Source organism: Protobothrops mucrosquamatus, unplaced genomic scaffold, assembly GCF_001527695.2.
Source record: "Protobothrops mucrosquamatus isolate PMUCROS unplaced genomic scaffold, P.Mucros_1.0 scaffold1087, whole genome shotgun sequence".
NCBI lineage: Eukaryota > Metazoa > Chordata > Lepidosauria > Squamata > Viperidae > Protobothrops > Protobothrops mucrosquamatus.
In genome coordinates this window covers 365,870-381,392 of record NW_015387313.1, presented here as the reverse complement: position 1 = coordinate 381,392, position 15,523 = coordinate 365,870, and the positions used below count along the sequence as shown (strand labels likewise).

Below are 15,523 nucleotides of genomic sequence, written 5' to 3'. Positions count from 1 at the left end.
CTGCTTTTGAAGATTGGAACCACATCGACTCTTTTCCAGGCTTCTGGCAGTTTCTCTGTGCTTCAGGAGCTCTGCAAGATTTCATTCAGGAGTTCTGAGATCACATCTACCAGCTCCTTCAGTACCCTGGGATATAAACCATCTGGTCCGAGATTTGAACTCATCCTAAGCATATAAGTGTCCTCTTATCAATTCTTTGTCTATTTTGATCTGCATTCCTGTTCTGTCTCCTACAGTGCTGCTTTTGATAGATTGGGCTATTTTTTTCCTTTTTGCTTAAAAACAGATACAAAGAAGGAATTAAGCAGTTCTGCTTTCTCCCTGTTGCCTGTCACCTTCTTGTTGTCTTCTCCCATTAGTGGTCTGAACGTTTCCTTGATTTTCTTCTTGCTTCTTACATTGAAAGAAACATTTTTTTGTTGTTATTTTTGGCATTTGTTGCAAGTCTTAGTTCATTCTGAGCCTTAATCTTCCTGACTCCATCTCTGCAGATTTGGGCTATTTGCTTGTATTCTCCTTTACTTATATGCCCCTCTTTCCATTTTTATACTTATCCTTTTGGTCCCTTAGTTTGTTAGAGAGCTTTTAGTGCAGCCATGCTTGTTGCATCTGGAGTCTCTTGTTTTTTTCTTTGTGGTATTGTTATTGTTGGGTCTTTACTATATCTGTCATGGCTGTCATTCTGTTGAGCTATGCATCACAAGCTGACAGCCTGACATCAGTAACTGGGGGAGGGAGCAGTGGGGGAAGGGATGCAGGGAAGGAACCAGGAGGAATCGAAACCAAGCAGTACTGTCCTATAGGAAGCACCAGCCGTCTCAAGGTCATACTAAAAGAATGTGCAGCCGGTGAGCACATTAAGACAAGGACCATTTCCCAAACAATTTGTTAACGCCTAACTGGATATTGACTGATAACCAGGGGACTGGCTGGGAACAAAGGAAAATTAACTGTATCTTTTGCGTACAAAAATCTCAGATCCAGTTTTGCCTCTTTTGTAACCACTTGGGCGTTAGTAAAGTATACTTCTGGATAATCATGGGCCAGAAGTCTTTCTTTCCTAACTGACCAAGCTGGGACGGTTGACAATATTATTTATCAGAATCCTAGTCTTGACCTGTGCAAGTCTGCAATTACATTTATAATTGGCAACTTGTTTAAAAGGACTCTTTTCTTATAAAACAGTTTGCAGTTCGCTTGACTGCAGCAGGCATCTGGCTTATTATCTTGTTGGCTTGCTGCCAGCAATGCTGACACAGAAAATGTGTGGGAAAATCTGACATTATGGCCAGATTTGTCTTCTCCTGTAAAAAGAAAACTAGAACATCATCTGAAATTGGGCAAAGGCCCTCCATGTCATATGTGTCTGATATTCAAGGAGCATGGTAAGGTCCAGAAGCATTTTCAAATTGTCCAACTAGTATTACTTTAGAGCGAATGTCATCCTTTTTCTGAAGAGTCGGTCTACATAACTGAATTAGGGAACACTTTGTAGGACCAGATGTCACCATTTTGAGAACATTTCAGGATTATGACAATTTTCTTGTGATCAGTTGTAAAAAGAAGAAGGCTAACTGTAGCCTACCCCAAAATATGATGAAACAAGAGACCTGAGAAATCTTGAGGGCCAATATCCTAGTGGCGAATAATGTTTCACTTCCTCACCACCTAGGATTTTGGAGCTATATGTAATTTATAGCAGTGCTTTCCCAAGTCATTCATTACTCAGATTCATCCCATGTTTTATGGTAATGAACATCATTGGTGCATGTAATAGAAGCAATTAGGATTCTATCCCTTTCTCCAGTTTCAAAGAAAGCTATTGACCGATGCTCTCAGCGCAACTTTTTTTCCAAATCTAGCCTGGATTAAGAAATACATTTCATTCAATAAAGCTTAGAGTTCAAGCCCCTTACAAAAGCTGTCAGACAAAAAAGGAATATCCTCGTCACTTCAGAGTAGGCAGGTTTATTGCAATGGGAAAGGGCTTAGGTTACATTATCTTGGAAACTGGATATGTTGGCATTGGTGAGTATATTAAGTCAAGGTCTCCCTATTGCCTTTGATCCTTTCTTACTGAATCTTGGTTTAATGGAGAGTCTCTGTTTATTTAAAACCACAAAAAGTCCATCTATTCTTGTTCTGTGATATTTGGGGGAAATGTCCGTTTTCATTCCCAAAGTTAGAAAATTCCATCACAATAAGGCAGAATTGCCACTTCTTCTTCTACGGCATTCTTTAGGGAAAAAAAGTTGTTGGGCAACAATTAATCCTTATCTAGCACGGAAAGTACTTTTTTTTCCTAAAGATATTTTTATTCATAGGTAGTTCTGTTGCAGCAGATTTTGCAGAATCCCCAAGGAAACATTTGGCTCTTTACCACGTAACTGGTTTGCTTTTGCAGCTTTTGGACTGATGGACAAGATTACCACAAAAATATCCAAATCCAGTTATTGAACCAGATCAAATGGAACCAACAGGAATCCCTTCTTCATACTTCAGCTACTTGAGAAATGAAGGGCTGTTATCAGTGAAATATTTTTCATATTCCATCACACAGATTGCTGAGAATAATTCCTCTTTGGAATATAGCAGGTCTCTGACAGTTTGCAGCAATGCTACTGCTGCCATCCCTGCCACAGAATAGAGTCTAGACCTTAAAATAGATTCTTGCTCATTTTCAATTTGATTTGACATTCCTATGTCTATTTTCTTGTCCTTGGTTCTTCAGGAAATAAAGTAACCTTAACTTTGCACGATAAGAGGAATAAGTAATCACCTGGGCCATAGGGCATTTGGGATTTTGATATCAGTGGGGTTTTCCTATTAAATTTGTTTGTTTTCAGGGATGGATCATTCTAACAGTATCAGAATCTTAGCAAAGCTAAACCTATTTGTAGTTACCTGATGCCATTTCTGACCCAATAGTTCTAATAGTATTATTATCTAATTTAAAAGGGCATTTCTACCCATAGACCACTTTCATTCCAGTAAATAAAGATTAGAAGCATGCCATATCATTTGTGCGGAGCCATATATTCATGCTGATAAGATTTGTTGGCTTTGAGGACAATCGTAAATTTGACCTGAACATTTGCAGGAATTCAATATAATCTAAAACAGGGGTCTTCAAACTTGGCCCTTTTATGACTTGTGGACTTCAACTCCCAGAATTCCTCAGCCAGGCACGCTGGCTGAGGAATTCTGGGAGTTGAAGTCCACAAGTCATAAAAGGGCCAAGTTTGAAGACCCCTGATCTAGAAGAATAACTGAAACTACTGGGCAGAGATGAAATGGTGCCTCAGGAGATTCCAATTTCTCCTCTTCCTAGATAAAGACTTCCTCAAGGAAGTCTTAGCTCCAGGTGGACATTTAATTTTCCCGGCAACAATCTGAAAGTGGCTCAGCAATGTTCTCTTCCTGATTGTCTTTTTAATTTCTAAATCTAGCCCTGGGATTTTCTCGTGTTTTCCCATCAGATTTTGACCAAGTATGACCTTGTTTGGTTTTTCATTTAAATCAGACATGTCAAACACAAGGCCAGGGGCCCGGATGCGGTCCGCAAAGTGGTTTCATGTGGCCCGCGAAGCCATCCTGGAAACAGTGAGGGAACGGCCCCCACTGCCATGGCCCTGGCCCAGGCTGGCTGGGAGCCAATGTACAATTTTGTGGTGGCCATCTATGCTGAAATGCATTCAGTCTTAGCTCCACAAGGCCGTCCAGAAACAGCAAGGAACCAGTCCCTGCTGCGTTGGCCCCGCCCCCCTGGGTGCATGCTGGGGAGGTGTCACCCTTTGTGAGGAATGAAGAAATGCACTATGCCTTGGCACTTGCCCCGGTCCCACCCCCTTCTGCCAGAGACCCTCAGATCTGTCCCACTCCTGCCCAGGCCCCCACAGCACCCTTGACGCGAACGATGTAGAGCTGGCCATGCCCACCCAGTAGGCCGCACCTACCCAGGTCACACCCACCCGGCCCCCCAAGGGCAACCGCAATGCTGGTGCGGCCCTCAATGAAATTGAGTTTGACACCCCTGATTTAAATCAACCAAAAGTTGGTTAGGTGCTGCTACAAGCTGTGAACCGAAGCTGGGAAAAGGAGGTTTGCTGTATTTTTTTTCCAGCCCTTCTATGAAAACCCAAAGAAGTGAGCCTTGAGTTGCAGCAGATTTTACCAGATACAGAGTAATATGAAACATGGTAGGAGTCCAGAATGCAGATAGAACATATGAAATATTCTTTTCATAGCTACTCTGTTTTTACAAGTCAACATTCTAAAACTGTACATGGATGATATTCCTTGAGTTACTGATCTGACCTATTCACAAAGAATCATGTCTCTTCTATGTACTGTATGTGCACCATTTCTTAAGATTATGACTAAGAGGGATAATTAAAGTAAATAATTATAATGAAATATGGGAGGATTTTATAAAAACAGTCTTGGTGGAAGGCAAAGGGAATAAACGTACTCAAGAATATATGCTGTTTTGGAGGGGATAAGGGCACAACTGAAATATATTGTTAGTTGTTATATGAGAAGAAATATAGGTAATAAAATGGTCTCCAGGGGGTAGGTGCACTGTAATATTTGTATTTCTTATACTGTTTTTTATTTAGACTTATATGTATTATGTTTGTATTATTCGTATTTGAATAAAATTTTAAAAAAAGATTATGACTAAATTACATATTTTCTGTATAAAGAAATGGCCATTGATTCAGATATATCAGACACAGGCTCACAGGCAAATAGGAGAGTGAAGGAGCTCCATCTCTTGGACTCCCTCCAAATGTGGGCAAACAGGGGTCCCATTCAGAAATAGCGGGGGAGGGTAGAGATCCTGTAGTAGAGTTTTCAACTGTGGGATGCTGCAAGAATTCTCATCTTTCCTATTTAACACCCTCCCTCTCTTTCCCAGACACACATGTATACACACATACACATATATACAGAATGTATGTGTATGTATATGAATACACATACACACATATTGCCCTTGGGCGGTCATTTACCAGTGTATGGTCAAGTGTCATCAATATGCTAATGAAATATGCTTGTATATCTCAACCTCAGGATGACCAAATTGAAGTCCTGCTCAGTGCCTACTAAAGTGTGGAGACTAAAGACTACTAAAGAGTGGTTGTGAAAGAATAGGCATAGACCTAATTCCAGCAAGCTGGAGTGGTATGGAAGCTTTCCATACACTGGAAATATAACATCTTTGATTCTCAATAAGAACATACAACTGGTCTGTAAACTGTAAACAAGCCCTCTTGTATTCTCAGTTTCGGCTTGAGGAATAGGTGGCATAAGGGGATTTTGCATGATTACCTTTTACACATCAGTTACAACGTTACCTGGCCTGGGAGACTAGCCTACGTCACTCACTAATGACTTGGTTACCTCTTGCCTGGACTTCTGCAATGTGTTTTACATATGATTGCTTGAAGACCATTTGAAGAATCTCAGTGGCCTGAGTAACGATGGGTGCCAGAGGGCAGTCCCATGTCTCTACTATGAGAGCTACATGGCTACCAGTTAGTTTTGGGATGAATTCAAGGTGCTGCTTATCACTTTAAAAACCCTTATGGCATTGAATTTGGTTATCTTTGGGAAGTTGTCAACTTCTCCTGGTTTCTGCCCCTCCATTAAGGTCTTTAAGAGAATGTCATATGCAAGGAGCCCAGAAACAGACTTTCATTCCCCATCTTCTTTCTTTGGAATGACGTTCCTGCTCACCCACTCCCCATTCCCATTCCTGGTGAAGTTGGACAGGCTCCTTCCTGGTTAATCATCTGGAAAATGATTGAGACCTGGCTGTTCCCAAAGGCTTGGAGTGGGGAATTTAGGGATGAGATAGGCCTCTTGCTTTAGTACAGTATGTTTATCCCTTTGGTGCAAAATTTATTGCAATTGCAATTTGGGGTTTTTTGTTTCTAATTTCTGTTGTTTTTAACACTTTTACTGGACGGAGTTTTGTAAGCATCTCTAGGCTAGAGTGCCCTAGTGAATAAGTAAATAAATGAATATTTACTGTATATACTAATAAGAAAGTACTGTAAATAAAGTCCCAAACCGTATTTCACTTGTAAATAACTCATTGTTCAAAGCAAGGAACGCTGCATAATGAATAAATTTTCCCTTGCATACTTGTTTGTGCTTTGCACACTACATTTATAGATTTATTTAGAGAGTTCTGCAGAATGTAAAAAATCCCCTTTTACATCCCATTCTGGAGAAAGTTATAGTTTTATGACATCTTTGCAGCATGAAAACACAGGTTCATGGGCAAACTCTTTGGAATATCCTTCTCTCTTTAAAATTCTTCTCATGACAATTGAACCTTTGGAGATCCCCCCAGCCTGTGGTAAAAGGATCATGGAAAGATCTGTATTAGCTCAGGACCTGGAGCAAGTTGCAGCTTCCATGTCTTCCAAGAAGACATGGCCACTAAATATGGATTTCTCTGCTATACTTGATGAATACAGTATGGTGCAGGAAATATGATCACACTGCAGCAATCAAAATTTCAGTGGAAAGTGTCCTTCATATTCAGGGCAATCTAATGCAGCCATTTTCACTTGCTAATCCTTCAAACTAGTTTTAAACCATCTGGATGATGATTCAACTGCTGTCCACTTTAGAGCATGGGTAAGGAGAAGGCTTATTATTTTGTGCTCGACTTTGAAGCTATCAACCAGAGAATGCAAGAATCTCATTCCATCCATTCTCTGCTTCAAACTACTCCAGGTTCTGGAGCAGTAATAGCCGAATACCGCCACTACATCCACACTTCTATACAAAATACATAAATACATTCCATGTCTTCGAAATACCTTCAGACCATTTGTTGGTATCTGCAACAAACCAACCAACCAACAAATCTGAGCAATTATTTAAAAAGAGGTGCAAAGCTATTATTGCCCTATTACATTTAAAACCCTCTTGGAGATTATGCGGGTGAAAGGATAGCATGCCATTAATTGAAAGGCATGTTTCCCATTAAAATGCTCTGACTTTGTTAAATGGAGGTATATTCTGAGCAATGCCTACCAATAGCCACTATGAATAGGATGCTAAAAGTGGCTAGTGTGGGATGGTACAACAAAACCCTCTTCCCACCCCACATAAAAGTGAAAGAAGAGAAATGGCTCCCACTGCATTCACAACACAGGTATGGGAGGAGGATCTAAGCAGCAGCAAGGTAATTTGCAGTGGCTGGTTCTCTTCTCCAGATAAGGAGAAACCGATCTCTCATTGCTATCCCTCTCCCCTTCACCTGGGTCAATATGTACCTTGAACCAAACAAGTTTCTGCAAAGAGTTAAAACAGTTCAAGGGTCTTCACACTTGGCCCTTTTATGACTTGTGGACTTCAACTCCCAGAATTCCTCAGCCAGGCACGCTGGCTGAGGAATTCTGGGAGTTGAAGTCCACAAGTCATAAAAGGGCCAAGTTTGAAGACCCCTGGATTACATGCAACCCTCTCACTACAGCTGCTGACAAAGGGATTCTTGAAGTCATCATGTCACCTTTCCCATTTAAGGACCCGTGAAGAGCTGAGGTAGAACTTCTGCCAACAGAAAAACAGACTGTCCCCAGCTCTACAGAGTTCCAAATGGAAAGGCTTCATTTTGTGGGTGATTTTGTATACATTGAGGCTGAGGTAGAAATGAAAAGGAATGAGAATCACAAATCCTGAAATTGTGCATATAGTGCATGTGGTAGCGGCCTTGCACTAAAATACAGAACGACCACCAGTTGGGAACAAAGTATTAAACAGAAGGAAAATCAAGCAAGAAACCAATTTCATCATTTCCTCACAAATATTTTGTGTTTATATAGCACACAAAGCCTTCTAAAATTTGTTTAGCCTCAGTTAACAATACTCAGTGCTTTAATGTAGGGGGAAAAACTTAGTTGAGCTGTTGAGTAATATAGAGACAACAAATATCAGGAACAGAAGAATACATCTGGGGTTCTTATGACCCACATGTTGCAACCAGCTGTCCAAAGAGAGGAAAACAAAGCTAAACATCCAGAATAGAAGAAAAGGAAGCACTGCTTTCTTTAATCAGGGCAGTGATTGTGCAATCTTAAATCAATTAATGCTACAACTTGTTGACATTTCACATCTGGCAGTTTCTGAAATGATTTTTTTCACAAGTGTAAATCTAATTTTTCTTGATGTTTGGGGAATGATTGAACTGGGTTTTTTTTAAAGAGTGGAGAAAAGCAAAAAAAAAAGGGGGTTTTGTGACCCACTTGAAAATTATTGTCTTCCTTTCATTGTAAAATGTATTATCCAGTTATTCATCATGAATGATTAATGTTTCATTTTTCATGAAACATTTTTTTGTAGTTAAATTTGAAAACATTTCTAAAATCTACTACCATGGCAAAGAAAGTTCTTATGTTTGAAGATTTTTCCAAACTAGCTCTTCCTATGAAGTCTGACTGCTAGATCTTTCTGTGGCTGAATAACATCTTTTTCAGATCTTGTGTGCTTCCCCAACCAAGGTCACCTCCAGGCATTCAGACTTTGAGCCCAGAATCTGATTCAAGAACTCAGGATGCTGAAGTCAACACATCTTCTGACTCGACATTTTTGAACCACCTCTCTGTGGGAGCTCCTGCTGCCAAGGCCATGGCATGGTCCCATCTCTCCACTGATCGATTGACTTCCCTTTCTTTTATTTCCCTCAAGCCTGGCCAAGCCCGATTCATTTTTGTGGTCCCTCGTCCATTCATAATGCATGGCCCAAATCCATAAATGTCTGGTTGCTTTAAGGGAGCAGTCAGTCTTTACTTCACAAATGATTGTCTACATTTCTGAATAATCAGTAGGGTAGAATATGTAATTTGTTTGTAATTCAGTTTTGCCAATCTTAAGTTAAGTAGGCTCAGGATCTAGTTTGGATCAAAGGTCTCTTGGGAGTCTAAGGACTGGAGGTTAGGCTGAGAAGTCAGAAGGACATTCTGAAAGAAAAAGATGGCCAACCTCTTCTAAACAGTGGTTGAGAAAATTCTGTGGACACTAGCCAGGGCATAATTGGGAATCAAGCCTGACTTGAAGGAGGCTTCACTTAAGAATTTTTTTTATTCTCTGATGGTACTTTTATATTGTACTGGTATGTTTTTGAAGAATAGGATGGAAACACCCATTGGTACTAGTAAGACACACATTTAGAATCTTAGAATCAGAATAGAGCTGGAAGGCACCTTGGAGGTCATCTAGTCCAGCCCCCTGCTCAAGCAGGAATCCCTATATCATTTCAGACAAGTGGCTGTCCAGTCTCTTCTTAAAAACCTCGAGTGATGAAGCACCCACAATGTCTGAGGCAAGCTGTCCCAAGCTGTTAGGAAATTTATCCTTAGTTCTAGGATGCTTCTCTCCTTGACTAGTTTCCATCCATTGGTTCTTGTCTTGCCTTCTGGTGCTTTGGAAAATAATTTCCCCCCCTCATCTTTGTGCCAGCCCCTCAAATACTGGAACACTGCTATCATATCTTCCCTAGTCCTTCTTTTCACTAGACTAGACATACCCAATTCTTGCAACTGTTCTTCATAATCCTAATTATCCGCATCCTAATCATCTTTGTTGCTCTTCTCTGTACTCTTTCCAGAATCTCAACATCTTTTTATATTGTGACCAAAACTACATGCAGTATTTCAAGTGTGGCCATACTAAGGCTTTGTAAAGCAGTGCTAATATTTGATTGCATTGGCTTTTTTGGCTGTTGCCACACACTATTGGCTGATATTTAAGTGATTGCCCATTTGGAGTCCAAGATCCCTCTCACAGTTGCTGGCATTGCACCAAGTTTGATCTAGTCTGTAGCTATATAGTTGTTTTTTTCTTGCCTAAATATAGAACCTTACTTTTATCTACACTGAATTTCATTTTGTTAGATAGGCCCAATGTTCAAGTCTGTTGAGATGCTTTTGGATTTTGAGCCTTATCTGCCCAGGAACAGAAAATTTATCTGCTGAGGAGCAGAGAATTTATTTCACTTACTGGTTTCAAATTAAGGCCTTGAGGATTCTTCATTTCTCAAAGTTAAATATTAATCCTGTGTTGTCTGAACTGAGTATCAAATAATAATCTTCAGAAGGAACTTGTACTGTTTCAAGCAATTACAGTGTTAAAATTGATTATATTTAACCAGATGAGAATCTCGCCATGGTTTGAAACCACCATAATGTCATTTCATATCATATTTGTGAAATTGTTCAATAAAAATGTCAAATAAAAAAATGACATCCCCCAAGGGCAGACATGGACCATATCCAATATAAATGTATAGCCAAGGAATCTCAACCAAAGAAGGTAAAATAAAACTCATTCCAAATAGAAAGCAAAAAGAAAGAAACTGTAGTGAGTAATAAATTAACCTCATCTCCACAAATTTAAATGAAAATGACATTTCTGTTTTTTCTTGTTATAAAGATTATCATTCTGAAGTTGCCTTTGCAACATTACTATACACAGTCCCTAGCAGAAAATTTATATTGCAGAGTATTATTTTACTGAGGCAATGCTTCACAAAAGAATGGGTAAAATGTTGGATAATCCAAACCTGCCAAAATATTTGCAGTTTTTACTTATAATATTCCTGGTGTGGTTTGTTTTTGTTTTTTTTTAAAAAAAACAATATTAATTTTTACAACAAGCAGAAACAGCGCAGAAAAGATGAAAAAGGATGCACATTTCTATTTTACTGGTCTTTTTAAAGAATGAGACAGATCTACCACATAGAGAAATCTAAATACGTAAAAAAAAAATTAAAAAATGCTTAAAAAGGAACTTTCTCATTAAAATCTTCTCCTCATGTAAGATTTTATAGCAGGCTAATTTTTAAGTTGATAATTTTGTATGGCCTGCGAATGATGTCCTAAATATCCAAATGGCCCTTGGTGGGGAAAAAACAACAACGACCTAAAGCGTTGTTTCACCTAAAGATTCTTCAGACCCTCCCTGAACTGAGCCACAAGGGCTATTTCATTCCAACCCAAATCTGCTGCAATTAATTTGAATTCCTCTATATCAGGGGTTTTCAAACTTGGCCCTTTTATGACTTGTGGACTTCAACTCCCAGAATTCCTCAGCCAGCGTGCCTGGCTGAGGAATTCTGCGAGTTGAAGTCCACAAGTCATAAAGGGGCCAAGTCTGAAGACCCCTGCTCTATGTACTGCCAGACACCTCTATTGCTTTGTCGAAGTTCCTGAATCCGGCATGTTCCTGTAACTTCCTTTGGTGTTCTTTGAAGTTTGCCATGAAGTTCTGATAGTTATCCATATGAGAGTCATGGCATCCGATTATGAGACGTTCCCGTCTTGCCGCTGAGGCTGTCAGGAGACTGAGTACAAAGGAGAGTCATGATTGGTTGGTTAGGAATTCTGCTAGGTGGCATTGAGCAATGAAGGTTTTCATTTTTTTCTGACTCTCCTCCAAACCTTTTGGGTAAAACAGCTGCGGGTTCTCTGCAGGAGAGGCATGGCTGCTGGACCTGGGGACATTCTGCATCTGCTGAACCAACTGGAGCACTGGAGCTGACATATTTCACACCTTGATTTCCAAGCTGCCTTGGCACTGGAGGAGCACATCCATTGCAGTATTGTCAGCTCTAGCCTGCAGATCCAATGCTGTACTGGTGGGTGTTTTTTTGCTTTTTTGTTTGTTTGTTTTCCAGTCTGGTGGAAGCTTATGAATGAGTTGACTAAATTAAAGTCAGGCACAAAGAATCAGGACCATTCGTAAAGAGTTGTGGCGGTGCAGTGGTTAGACTGCAGTACTGCAGGCTACTTCTGCTGACTGCCGCAGTTCAGCAGTTTGATTCTCACCGGCTCAAGGTTGACTCAGCCTTCCATCCTTCCAAGGTTGGTAAAATGAGGACCCAGATTGTTGGGGTAATATTCTGACTCTGTAAATCGCTTAGAGAGGGCTGTAAAGCACTGTGATGTGGTATATAAGTCTACGTGCTATTGCTAGTGAAGCATGTAAGATTTATTCAAGCCTATGCACAAGAATCTAGTCAACTAACTAAAATGGCACTAGAAAAGGGCTAACAGAATTCAAAGGGGGCTGGACTTGGATCTCTTGTGGCAATGCCTGGTCTCTAAACTGATGATGCATTTAATTCCACCCCCCTAGCACTCCCTGCTCTTCTCCTATAATCTCAGAGGAAAATTACTTTTTATTGCTTTGATTATCAGACATAATTTAATTCACACATGCACACAGATGTGTTTCAGTCAATCAAAATTTACTTAAGGTCCAAGACCAAATCCACTAAAAAGCTAGCATATAATACAGTAAAAAGAAATTTTAAACTGGCAAGAAAATCCTAAAGCATTTAGCAGTTAACAGTTAAATAGCATGTGAGAAAAACCAGAGAGTTTCTAACAGCTGTAGCCACTGATGGGAAACTTCTGCAACCTTCTCTGAGATTCCAGAGGGAGAGTAATAAGTTCTTGGCTGTAATGGCAATTAACAGTTGGTCAAAATGGTAATTAGAGGTTTTAACAATTGGAAGTATTAAATCTGAGCACATTGGATATATAATGAACATTTTAAGACCATGTGAGATACAGATTCTACCTCCAGATAGGTTGGATCATAGTTCCAGATCCACAGTTTAATCTGAACGACATCAGCCAGATACTTTAGTTTAAAGCCTGGAAAAAGATCATGATGATTGCCTTATCAGCGGAATTAGATAGTTTTGTGCTTCCTTGCAGGAATGAATACTATCTAACAGATAAGAAATTGTATCATATGACTATCAGGTTTCTGCACTATAATGACTTACCAAGACAATTGTGTCCATCTTCAGCCAACATGAAGCCATCATAACACATACACCTGTAGTTCCCAGGAATATTGATGCATTCATGTACACAGCCTCCATTGTAGAAGTCATTTTCACATTCATCAATGTCTGAAAATAAAGAAAAAAAGAAGGAAAAAACCCTAGTGCCAGGTATATCATACCAAGTTTAACAAAAATCACTGTTGATGAATATTGTACAATTAATGCTAAAATGCTTTTCTAATGTTTGTTTTACTCTGTATTTTGATATGGCCAATGGTCTAATCAACAACAATAAAGTCAATTAATGCTAAAATGCTATAATTTCATTTATAAGGATACATAACAATTCATTTAATCTAACCAGAAATGTCATTATTATGTGGGACATCAATAAATGCTTGTTTTGTATTCAAGATCCTATATATTTTGTAAAATTCCCAACTCTCATAGGGCTCTCGGTAGGGTACGCATGAGACCCGTAAAAAAGTAGATGAAGCTTTGATCACACCATTGTGGCTGCCATTTTGATTTTATTAACCATACCCAGTGGACACTCCTGCACCATTAGCTGTCAAGAACTTACTTGAAGCATCCTAGACATTCCCTACTAGTAAGGAATCTTTATTCTAAACCAAGGGTCTTCAAACTTGGCCCTTTTATGACTTGCGGACTTCAACTCCCAGAATTCCTCAGCCAGCATGCCTGACTGAGGAATTCTGGGAGTTGAAGTCCGCAAGTCATAAAAGGGCTATGTTTGAAGACCCCTGTTCTAAACTAATGATTGTCCTCCTGACAGATGAAGTTGCCTTCTCTTAATGCAACTTCTCAAACTTAAAACTTGCTCCCTTTCATCTACAGTATCCTTTCCATAACTTAATAAAAACTCTGTTCCACACTTCTCATGGTTAGTGCTAGGTGGAAGTTGGTTATGGACCGTGTTTATGTTCTTTCCCTGGGTGCCCCCAACATATCTCCCATAATTATTGTAATCATGGAGAAGTGGGATGGGCACACTTCACTACTGCCGTTCAGACTCCTGGTTTGTTGGTCTGTCCTTTTTGGAGGGAAAGGGAAATGTGTTTAAAGGAGATGGGCTACTGACATTCATTGTAGTAGGAATGTACTGTATTCAGAGCCAGAGTGGCTTGTGAAGTATATATCTTACAATCAGACATATATGTTGCAATAGAGTGTTTCTCCCCTTGAAGCAAAATAGCTGTGAATGGTTCTCTCATGCAGAGATAGCCAGAACAAATTTCAAGCTTATGGAAAACATGGCTGCTTTCATGGTTAAGAGAAATATGCCCCTTACATGCTCTCACACGTTGCAAGGCCCTTCTTTCAGAGGATTTCCACAGCTGTAATAAATGACACCGAGTCCTAAACATTTTCCCCAACCTCCTTGTGAAACTCATTCCCAACACAGACTCCTCTGTTTTCATCACAAAGTGAAAATCTGCAGTGAAAGGTTATAGAAAGCCTCCAAGTTTAATCCTGGGACTGCCCTATTTGGGGAGGGAAAAACTCTAGACTAAAATTGTGAGGAGTTGCGACCATTAGCATTAAACAAGGTGGACCGAGGTCCAATGTGCAATAAGGTAGCTTCCCATGCTCCTATTTCAGACATGCCCCCCCTTTTTAAATGAAATCATGGGGGGGGGAGTTCCAAGCACACACAAACAGCCAAACCCTAATGAATTCTTAACACTGCTACAATGTGTAGCTGTCATATGCTTGAAAAAGGGGGAAAGTATGTTTTATCATAGGTTGTAAGAGAGAGATGATTCGAGTTGTAAATTGGGCATGTCTGAAGGATCCTGGTCTCCTGCCTCTGCAGTAAATGATGCTTTTATGGTAACGGTCAAAATTATCCGCAAGAAAAATAATGAACAATCTTAAACTACAGTCTAGACGCTCCTATCCTGAACATTGCCTGATGACAGCCTTTCATCCAGCAAGAGCTGCATTTGGCTAGAATGTCTGTTTTTCTTTCATGCCATGCTCCTTTTACAATTGGATCTGGAACTAATTTGAGAAACATAAATTGCAATTGACTTTCATTAATTTATGTTCTTGAACCTCTGTAGAAATGCAGTCACCAGGAAGCCGTCTGCCTGCATAAATCTCAGCTATCCAATTCCAAAACGCTGCACTTGGGGAAATCAGGCAGCAGAGTTTGAGTACTGAAAAAGGCCTGAAATGTAATATTTTGATTGCTGATGTGTCGGTAGTTAGTTACGTGGAAATATTTCTTCGGCATCTGAAATGAACAGGTAGACTTGCACAACGTTGAAGAAACACAAATTGAAATAAATGATATGGCACCAAAGAAGCATAGAAGATGAAACTAATAGGCGGTGAATATTAACGGTCAGGTTCCCCTCCAAGGACCCGTCATTACCTTGTATATTCACTTCTTCCTGGGCTGCTGGGTTATGTCCCCAGCTGATCACCACTTCCTTTCAGTTGACCTAACAATGGCCCATGGAGACCACGAGGTCCAGTGCAAAGCCAACACAGTGCTAGGCTGCATTAACAGAGGGATAGAATCAAGATCACGCGAAGTATTAATACCACTCTACAATGCCTTGGTAAGGCCACACTTGGAACACTGCATCCAGTTTTGGTCACCACGATGTAAAAAAGATGTTGAGACTCTAGAAAGAGTACAGAGAAGAGCAACAAAGATGATTAGGGGACTGGAGG

General features: G+C 39.9%; 1 protein-coding gene across 1 annotated transcript in view; it reads right to left on the bottom strand.

Moving 5' to 3' along the window:
* The window catches only part of SCUBE1 (signal peptide, CUB domain and EGF like domain containing 1), a 238,713-nt gene that overhangs the window by 143,010 nt on the left and 80,180 nt on the right, over nt 1-15,523 (bottom strand). Inside the window, exon 3 of the mRNA XM_015820201.1 lies at nt 12,815-12,943. Coding sequence (XP_015675687.1) covers nt 12,815-12,943 — 129 coding nt within the window. The remainder of the gene's footprint in view (nt 1-12,814; nt 12,944-15,523) is intronic.